The sequence below is a fragment of the Cibotium barometz genome, chromosome 4 (assembly GCF_041138505.1).
Source record: "Cibotium barometz isolate CiBa-2024 chromosome 4, ASM4113850v1, whole genome shotgun sequence".
Taxonomy (NCBI): domain Eukaryota; kingdom Viridiplantae; phylum Streptophyta; class Polypodiopsida; order Cyatheales; family Cibotiaceae; genus Cibotium; species Cibotium barometz.
Genome location: NC_141049.1, coordinates 17987340 through 17997298, shown reverse-complemented (window position 1 = coordinate 17997298; position 9959 = coordinate 17987340). Strand labels below are relative to the sequence as shown.

The 9959-nt window shown below is 43.5% G+C and overlaps 1 protein-coding gene across 3 annotated transcripts; it reads right to left on the bottom strand.

Annotated features, from left to right (window-relative positions):
- Positions 1-738: 738 nt before the first annotated feature.
- On the bottom strand, positions 739-9418 carry LOC147638981 (solute carrier family 40 member 1-like). Of its 3 annotated transcripts, none has more exons than XM_086786224.1 (8): positions 8822-9418; positions 7088-7238; positions 6666-6865; positions 2268-2789; positions 1706-1877; positions 1456-1593; positions 1270-1380; positions 739-1182 (listed from the first exon to the last, which is right to left on the bottom strand). In XM_086786224.1, the coding sequence occupies exons 1-8, from the start codon at positions 9205-9207 to the stop codon at positions 1066-1068; spliced, it is 1797 nt and encodes a 598-aa protein (XP_086642350.1). In that variant the 5' UTR covers positions 9208-9418; the 3' UTR covers positions 739-1065. The 3 variants fall into 3 exon arrangements, with proteins under 3 accessions (XP_086642350.1, XP_086642359.1, XP_086642354.1); XM_086786233.1 differs by lacking the exon at positions 8822-9418 and adding an exon at positions 7876-7896; XM_086786228.1 differs by lacking the exons at positions 6666-6865; positions 7088-7238 and having other exon boundaries at positions 8822-9412.
- Positions 9419-9959: the final 541 nt, after the last annotated feature.

The window sequence follows — 9959 nt, the reverse complement described above, 5'->3', positions numbered from 1 at the left end:
ACTAGTAGACAACTAGTGGTGCCGTATGTAAAAGACATTAAGAAGTGAAACGTATGTAAAAGACATTAAGAAGTGAAACGCAAGAAATGGAAGCGGGGCACTCTCTCTCCCTTCTTTCTTAAGGGTGCACATTATGTCGACGTTGGGTGCAAGATAAAATTACCCCTCTCTCTCTCTCTCTCTCTCTCTCCCCCTCCTACCCAATGTGAGGGTGCACAATACCTGAGGTAAAATTACCTCTCTTTAAGAGTGCACATTGGGTAGGAGGGAGAGAGAGAGAGAGAGAGAGGCACTTAGTCTACTGGATCTTTTGAGACAGGAATTTTGATTGAGAGGACAGAAAAACCTCCATCTCTCTCTCTCGCACTTAGTCTACTGGATCTTTTGAGACAGGAATTTTGATTGAGAGGACAGAAAAACCTCCATCTCTCTCTCTCTCTCTCTCTCTCTCTCTCTCTCCCTCCTACCCAATGTGCACCCTTAAAGAGAGGGTGCAAAATTACCTCTCTTTAAGGGTGCACATTGGGTAGGAGGGGGAGAGGGAGAGAGAGAGAGAGAGAGAGAGAGAGAGGCACTTAGTCTACTGGATCTTTTGAGACAGGAATTTTGATTGAGAGGACAGAAAAACCTCCATCTCTAATCATCAAAGGTAATTTGTACGAATTTGGGCGCACGAATTGGGTCACACACTTCATATATGTATAATTTTGTTTAGATGACACTCTATTTATAGTGGAATTTTGATTGGTAAAATATTCACAATGTGCTTTGCAAAGCTTTTAAATTTGTAACGAATGCAGTCTAAGTAACTTGTAAATACAGAAGGCCACCTGCAAGGATGTTGGTGTGTGCCATGAGCAATTGTGTTCCAGCTTCTTTAAAGAGATTGGGTTGTTTTTGTTTTTGTAATTATGTTGGTTACTGTGTAAGATTACATTTGAGGACACATGCAAGAGACATGCAATTACAATTGTAGTCACATTGGTTCGGCCGCTTAGCGGAAGCACCTTGCAGTTGCCATTTGATCCACAAGAACAACACTCACCACCCTTGTGGCATGGGATTCTAGAAAGAGTACACAAGGCTTCCCCTGTTTAGATGAGTATGATACACTTGAATAGCATATAAAACCGCTGCCATCGTGACCGCTCCAAATGACATCAGTATCAGTTTGTCAAAGTCCTGCAAGCATATATTAGGAGAATTGTAAAGGTTAGACTCTCACTAGAGCAGTAACTAGTGGCAAGTTTTTGCAGGTTTTAGGCATACCTTGGGATGAGGAATAATCATGCCAACAGCAAAAGCAAGCAACTGGAAAAATGACTGCATGGAATTTTGCACTCCGGCAACCACTCCTCGTTCAACCTCGGGCACAGATTCCTGTAGAAAGTGCTCAATTTGATTCCAGCACAAGGATCCATGAATACAAAGGGGGGTTTAAACATATCCACATACCTGCATCAATTGTGTAACTGACAGATCGAACATCCAAAGGCCTGCCCGCGCAAAGGCCGCCCCAGTCATCAGCACTACCATTGAAGCATTTAGGTTTTTAAGCCACACTGAGACCACACATAAAGTGAGAAAGCTCCACTGGATGAACAAAAACACAAAATGCTCAGTAAAGCAGATTACAGTTCTACCCACGACACGTCCATGTGCATGAGCACGCATTTGAATCCTTAAGAACAGCGCAAAATCTCACCTGCAGTAATATAGAAAAAAGTCCTGCTTTCAATGTTCGTAGCCGGGCATGCAAAAATGGATAAGATAGGGTGGCACATATGCCAATCAGAGCAGCACATCCACGAGCAAGGCCCAAAACATAAGCTGGGCAACCCCTCCATTTCAAACTTGCTGTCATCAGAGTCCCAAAACTGTAGGGGAAAAGATGGTTTACTGTGTTATTAAGATCTTACATTTATTTTGATGGGCAAGGCAAGGGAGGCTACGGTACCATGCTGCCCAGGAGGGGTGTAAGTTCAGACCCCAGCACTCAGCTAAAACACCCCCAACACACACACACATCTAGATATATATGTGCGTGTGCGTGTGCGTGTGTGCACGCGTGCACGGACACGCAAGGCAAGGGTTCGTACCATGCTGTCAAGAATGTGAGTTTGGACCCCAACAACTAGCTAGAATTACCACACACACACACAAATATAGATGATGTCTGTGTTATAAAAAAAAAATCATAATTTTTACACTAGCTAGAACACTATCAAAATTTCAACGAGTTATCCTGTGATTGCATAGAATGGCACCTTAGAACACTGACAGACAGAAGAGAGAAGGCAATTCCTGCAAGCATGTTGTCCTGCCTCAGGTAGACCTTCCAGCCTTCAAATAAAGAAAGGGTCCAAAACTTTCGCCACAAAGTCATTCCATGCTCACGAAGCTGCTCTAATATCCTCACTTGAAAAGACTTCAAGTTGATATTGTATGAAGTATCTGAGCAAGGTTCTATGTCCTCTTGAGGAGCACCCAAAAAACTTCGAGCTATTGTCGGGCTCATTTCAAGTTTTGATGCTAGATGATATACTATCTTTCTTTCATGGAGTCTAGGTGTCTCATTGTATACAGTTAGCAAGAGCCAGTACTCAATGCCAACACATGTTATATTCCATGTGGCTATGAAAATGGCAGAAGCCACAACTGACACTGCACTCATGATGAATCCCACAAAAACTGCAGCAAGAAGCGTGCAGGCAAGGTCAATCCGACGCATCACCGCATTCATTTTTGTAAGGTTTTCTGAAGGTTTTTCTGCAGCCATCACAACCACCCTGCCAAAGACCATCAATCTTGTTTTTAGAGACAGACTGAAAGAAAGAAACCTTTTAACCAATTTAAAAGACCACAAAGGTGTGTGAGACCATGGTAGTGCACAAACACCCTGCCAAAGACCATCAATCTTGTGTTTAGAGACAGACTAAAAGAAAGAAACCTTTTAACCTCTTTAAAAGATCACAAAGGTGTGTGAGACTGTGGTAATACATCAATAGTACAAGTAACCATGTAAAATGGCATTACATAACACAAAAATCTACGAAATACACATAAAAATCTCTTTTCTTGAGCATGCAAACATTGGCAGCTAAGTAGAAAAAGACCAACGTGTAGATGTGGAGCATAAAAAGGGTAAGACAATGTTATGGCCTGAGAGAGAGAGAGAGAGAGAGAGAGAGAGAGAGAGAGAGGAAGGCCCAAAATTTCTGTAGAACCAGTAGCAAAGGCAATGCATCTCTAGGTACCTAGCTACTTCGTTTTCTCTCCATTAGTTTACTGTACTCTTTTATGACATGTGAGCATGAAACTACATGCTGTTTGTAATGTACTACCCGATTTCCGGGAATTGTTGGATGTCAAATGCTATATATATATATTTGACTTCTATTAAGTAAAATAAAATCAAACAAAGGGAGATCTCAAACCAAAAGGTAGGGAGGTCTCAACTAATAATTCTCACTCTCTTATGTACCTGATGAGCGACTTGCTCATAGAGTGTGACCTTGGTTCAAATGATCTCTTCCTCCACACCACCCATGGACCTTAGCAGAATTATAGCCTCTTTCTTGTGTTTTGCTACCTCTCTTTTTTTTTTTTTTTTTCATAAAAGAGACTTCTATTAAGTAAAATAAAATCACACAAAGGGAGATCTCAACCAAAAGGTATGGAGAACTCAACCAATCGGGGGCACTATGGCACACTGCATACATGGTCCAATATACAGTGGTCTCACCAAAAGCTTGTGTGGCATGTGGCGGGCAAAGTACACATTGGCAGCCCATGAAGCTCAACGACATAATCTTTTCTGTAAGGGAGGCCGAGTCGAACTCGATCTGGATGTATCCATTGCCAAGGAACTGGATGCCCAAGTGATACGCCGTTGCTCGCTGCAAGAGCGCCTTGCAGGAGGTCATGGATCTGGCCCCGATTGGGTCTGCTGCTGACAAACTTACAGACTAAGGTCATAGCCTCCAGGGAGGCAACTGAAGAGGAAAGGAGCTGGAGGTCTGCTTTGGAGAATTGATAGTTGAGGGTGGCCTCGGTCAAGGAAGAGGGCGCAACTGCCATGAAGTCCTCCAAAAGGAAAGGACTAGAAGACACCCCTAGTACCACTAAAAAGTGCACGTGAACCAAGGGAGCAGCAAGAAGGCGGTGTGAGGTGGTGGCCACAGAAAAATGGGGAAAGAGCACAGGGGAAGGGTGGGAGCAGGGAGACGGGGGTGGAAGGGGAAAACAGGGGAAGCAAGGGAGATGAAGGCAGTGTGAGGTGGGGACCACAGGAAAATGGGGAAAGAGCACAGGGGAAAGGGTGGGAACAGCAGGGAGATGGTCTCATGCAGACACTTGCCCCCACCTCCACATTTGCATTGTCCTTCTACACTCCCGCTCACTCACTACTATGTATGAGTGTGGCTCTGGACTGTGTGGAATTACTCCTCAATAGAGGCCACGATCTGGGAACAAGCCAGATTCAGAGTTTCTTGGGGACCTCCGCATCACAGATATCATCAGCCAAGCCCGGCATGTGAGGAAGATGGAGCTTGACAGGTTCAGTTACATAAGGATGGGCTGGGCATCATTATTAATCTAGTGATCAAGAGTAGGGCACTTCTGGGCAAATTCAACATATGCGGCCTCCAGACTAGGGGGGGCTGTGGAAGGATTCATACTCACCCGCATCGCCAATTGTACCCCCACCCGCACCTTACGCACTTGATGGATCTTTCACTGAGGCCCCTCTCTGCAAGCTTGACACCTCCTTCAAGAACACATTTGGACCCACTTTCTTTGAGCTTGGACCACCAGTCCCACAACGGACGAGGAAAGCCTATGGAAGCCCTTGGTTTCGAATCCGTCTCCCCGTTAAGCATTTACTGGGCTCCCTCACCCATATCCATTATTGGGTCTCCTAGGCTCCAGATTGGCCCAATCTCTCGGATCTTGGGTCCGATGTTCTTAGCTCCTCCTACCTTTACAATCAAAGTGCCTCATCAGATTTCAAGTGGGGGATAACCTCATCGTCGACATCGACTTGGCTATTCCTTGAGACTGGCAAAGTCCCTTTGCCCGCTGCCACTTGTGTGTGGCCCCCCCAACCACAAGGTAAGCTGACCTAATCTGGGGGCTACGGGGCCTGGGGATTAGGAAAGCAGGCTGATTTTAAGGGCCAAGGTTTATAATAACTCATAAATGAGTTATAAGTGAATAATCCTATAAGTATAGCTTTTATTGTAAAAAGCTATATAAATGAATCATCCCATAAGTATAGCTTTTATTGGAAAAACGTATATAAGTGAGGGTTATGAGTAGCCTTGTAGCCTTGTGCTATGATGATCAGTACCAGGGGCATGAGAGTGCTAACCCACTCCTGCGAGTGCATAGTGATTCTGCCATCGGTCCCTCGGGATGGGTCTCAGCGGTATGGGACACAAGGGTGGTCTATTGGTTGGGTGTGTATGGACGAGAGCCTATGCTCGGGGATGATCCAACGTTCTCAGATCTACTGTTGGGGGTGGTGAGCCTGAGCCTACCGATATTAATGTGGATTAACCATGTGTTTATTATGTATTTAGGGGATCTTGGAGAGGTTCTCAACAAACCCCTGACAGTTGGTATGAGAGAAACCGTAAACCAAAGCAAGAGGCTGTACAAGGCACGGAATGATGTTCTGTAAGCTTTCCGATCGGCTTTCCCAAGGTTTGCTTGAGATTCAGGTATTCTCCATAAGACTCACTTTTTGATACATGCTCAAGATAAGATTAGGGTGCTGATGTTGTGCTTGCATGAACATGGGTAAGGTCCCGAGGGAGGAGGAGAATAGAGAGGATTTGTGTGCATGTATGCTTTCAAGATTCCTAGGTTTTTCCTTTTTATCCCATTTCTGTGACAGGTTTTACACTTGTTTGTGTATGGACACAAACACACATGAATGTGTGTGTGGGCATGATTATGCGCATGAAACTATTAGGGATGATTGTGGGCAGCCTGTTTTAAGGTTTCTACAGGCCATACACTGCTGCCAGCCCCGTTTCAGGGCTGTAAAACAGTTCAAACAGGACCATCCATACATGTCATGAGAATAGGTACAATCTGTACTGATGATGATGGTGGTGTCCATACGGATCAGTACAGTCGGTACAGGAGGTGCGCAGGTCTGTACAGTACCTAGGGCATGAGTGCATGGGAAAAAAGCAAGCAGAAAAACAAGGATAAAACTGGGACCTAGGAGAAAAGCTCATGTAAGTGATATTTTGGTCAATTTGAGAATAGAAGAACGACTTGTGTTACTCTTTAACACTAAGATTGAGAAAAAAGCACACATTAAAGTTTCAAAATTTTTACTCTCTTGAGATTTTTAAAAAAAGGAGAAAAGCAGACTTTTGAGCCTGCCTCCCATAAATAGAGCCCAACGCTTCTCTTTTCTCCACAAAAGCTCGTGACACTTGTGGAGAACGTGAAGAGAGGAGCAATCTCAGTACCTGCTCATGGGCACCCCGGATTGAACCAATCTGGTTAGAGCTCACTGGCTCTACATATCAAGTTTAAGGCCTAGTATTTTCCCAATCACAAGTAAGGTTCTTGTCAAAGCACATGCTAACCCAAGAAAATGCTAGAAAGACTAGTATTGAATATTAAATTCTGCAGAGAATTACCAATCACGTTCTAATGATATCTTGGTTGCAAGGCTTGCTAGAGCTGAGACCCCACCAAGTACATTAACCAATACTACAAGAGCCCTAAAGACTTTGAAGCCAACGCCAGCCGTAGGCCAAGGTTGCAGAAGTAATATCAATATGGCCAAAGTTGCAGCAATAATAGATACATTTTGCAATGCTAAAGAAGTCTGTATAACCTGCATAGAAACCTTGCTATGAAAAGAAGGTAAAGAGTTGTGATACTTCAACATTACCAATGATTCATCTTTTTTCAAGAAAACTCACACACTCCTCTATTTAATGTATAGAAAGTGAAAGGGAAGGCCACCAAGCTACTAGCTTACGACATGGCGTGCCACATGGGCTTTCACCTGTCTGTAATGCACATTTCGTTCTTGCTTTTAGGATAAAAGTCTGACCTTTAGTCGAGGGAATTTGTCGACCCATTCGCCAACAATAACTCCTAATGCAACCACGGATGCAGTCTCCACAAGGCCGTACAGTGAAGCCAAGAGCAATGAATGCTTCCAAATCTCAAGCATAAACAAGCCAACTGCAAACTCCCACATTCTGTACATGATGACAGATACGAAGTCACATCAAAGCATTTGTAAATCCTTCTGTTCACATCATATGATGTCATACATGGATTGTATAAATGAAAAAGCCGAGGTTATGATGACTTTTTCTTCTTTTTTTTTTCAAAAAAAAAAGGAGGGAGGGAGGTTCATTAGACTTATGATCTGCAAGAAAACCAGCAATACAGCAAGCAAAAAGTGAAGGCTCCCTCCATGGTTGCTTGAGCTCCGGAGGAAGTCCAAACACCATATTAGATAATTTGGGAAAAAACCCATTTCCATTTGAAAAATGGGATCATGGTGAACTTGTCCAAAATTTTATCAAAACCCCCTCATGTGACATATCATTGGAAAGATCTTGAAGAATAGAATCTAGATCTACAATCTCCGACAAACTTGGAGTTGGCATGTTTAAGATATATACAAAATTAAATGGAGTGATAAATTCCCAAAATATGAGATTTTTCCCAAATTATCTAATAGTGATTTAAGACTACATAAGTTGAGGAGGAGGGGGCCATCCTGACCTATGTAGCCTAGACTGGGAGAGGAAGACTATCCTGCCCGTTTGAATTAACATGTCCAGCTGCTACCATGTAGTGATGTGAGAGAGAAGACCATTGTTTTACCTCGTGCAAGGCACACAAAGGACCTTTGGGGAGATCTAGAATTTCCTTCCTTATAGGAATACCTTGTAAAAGAGGGCTTTGAATAACGACGTCCTTCCTATGATAGGTCATCCTCCCCTTGCTTGCAGCAGAAGGGTGCAACAAGAGCCCATTTTCCCCACACTTGTAGGAGAGGGCCTTTGAACAAAGATCTTCCTACGTTCCTCGGTAGCTCAAGAATCTCCTCAAATTGTCTTCCAACCTGGTCATGGCCTGATAGAAGATTGTAATGTAAAAACAACAGACCTTCCAACACTCTTGATCATCCTGATCCACAAGGAGAACATTCTGGCCCTTTTTATCTGAATACAAAGATTTGTGGGCAGCTGAGATCACCCAAGTTGAAGGTAGCTGGGCATGTGCCTATGTCCACCAACTCAAGATTGCCCGATTTGACGGTAGCTGGCCGTGGCATGTGCCTATGACACTAAAACATCTTTCTTTTTTTCTTTCTACCAAGCTGGTCTGTGTTAGACTCGAAGATCCCCTTGAATACTTTTCTAAAGGGTGTGGATATTGGATGGTCACAGGAAAAAATTTACTCAAAAACACACACACACACACACACACACAGAGCTATGGGCTTTTGTAGATCACAGAACTAAAGTATTAACACTAGAATCTTTAAAAAAAAAAAACTTACTTTGTGAAATTTACAAATTTTAGCACAGGCTCTCGGTGCAGTGCAGTGTAAAATGTTAAATTTGTTACATTTGTTAATGCAGATGTGTGCATCTTCTTTCGTTGGAGCTATTTATTCATGTTTCTGCTTCATGAAAAGCATATTGGGCTGGTGTGTGTGTGTGTCTGTCCCCCTCTCTCTCTCTCTCTCTCTGCTCACGCGCGCGCGCGCACACACACACACAGAGTGAGAGAGAGAGAGAGAGAGAAAGAAAGAGAGAAGAACCTGTCTCCCCACCGACATAGCAAGTAGCTGATGTAGAGATAATTAAGCAGACGACCTGCATGATGACGATGATTGCAGACGTCGTGCTGCAAATCACAACCTTCAGAACTGTTATGATCGTGATTATGATTATAATCACCTTCATTAGAGCCTGCTAATCCCTTCTCAGTTTTCTCGCAGCTCGAAAGAAGCGGGCTAGTCTCAGTCTCATCATTCTCAATTAGGAATTTCGCCGCCAGCTGCGCCGCCGCCGCCGCCACCTTACCATCATCTTCAACCGGACGCTCATAATCATTAATGTCGTGTTTAATGCAACTGGCATCATTGAATTGCTTGCCGCCAGCATGGGTGTCATCATCACGATCATTAACAGCAAATCGATCCATGATTGGATAGCTGCCAACCCTCCTCCGTGCGTATAATTACTGCCCACCAGGCCAAAGCATGCACTTGGTGCAGGCAAGCCAAGCATTGTATTTAGAAGGTTTTGTAAGTCAGCTGACAAAATCATGGATCCGTTATACGGCTTTTGCTTTTTAAGCTCAGTGGAACTCCCACTCAGAGCCCTTTCCTTCTCCTAATGCTCGTTAACTGCTTGTTAATTCATGGCATATCCATCCTCTTTTCTTCAGCAAGTTAGGATTACTTGCCTCCCATTTCACATGTCACCTTCCACTCTCCACACACCTTTTCCTTCACAAAATAAGTACAACACTAACTTTTTGTTGATTACATTAATCCTAACCTCCTGTCAGTTCGTCTTATTATAAACAGTTTTGCATCTCTTTAGTGTGTGTAGACCCTCCATTGATCATCATCTCATACAGTTTTGCATCACATAACATTTACTTTTGTCTCCCACATCAACATGATGCATTCTCTTTTGTTTGAGATTAGTGCCTCACTACCTAAAAGCTCACTCATGCCTTCACTACCTAAAAGCTCACTCATGCCTTTAGTGCTTGCTTTAGTGCTTGCACACACAACAATCAGATTAGACTCGCAAAGCCAGGTACAATGATGTGCACTTATGACACTTTCTTGCTTTGGATAAACAGGTCATAACTCATGGATGCTTCAAAGGTGATACTACATAGATCATGAATTAGACATATTCCAATTATCTAGGCATTGTAGG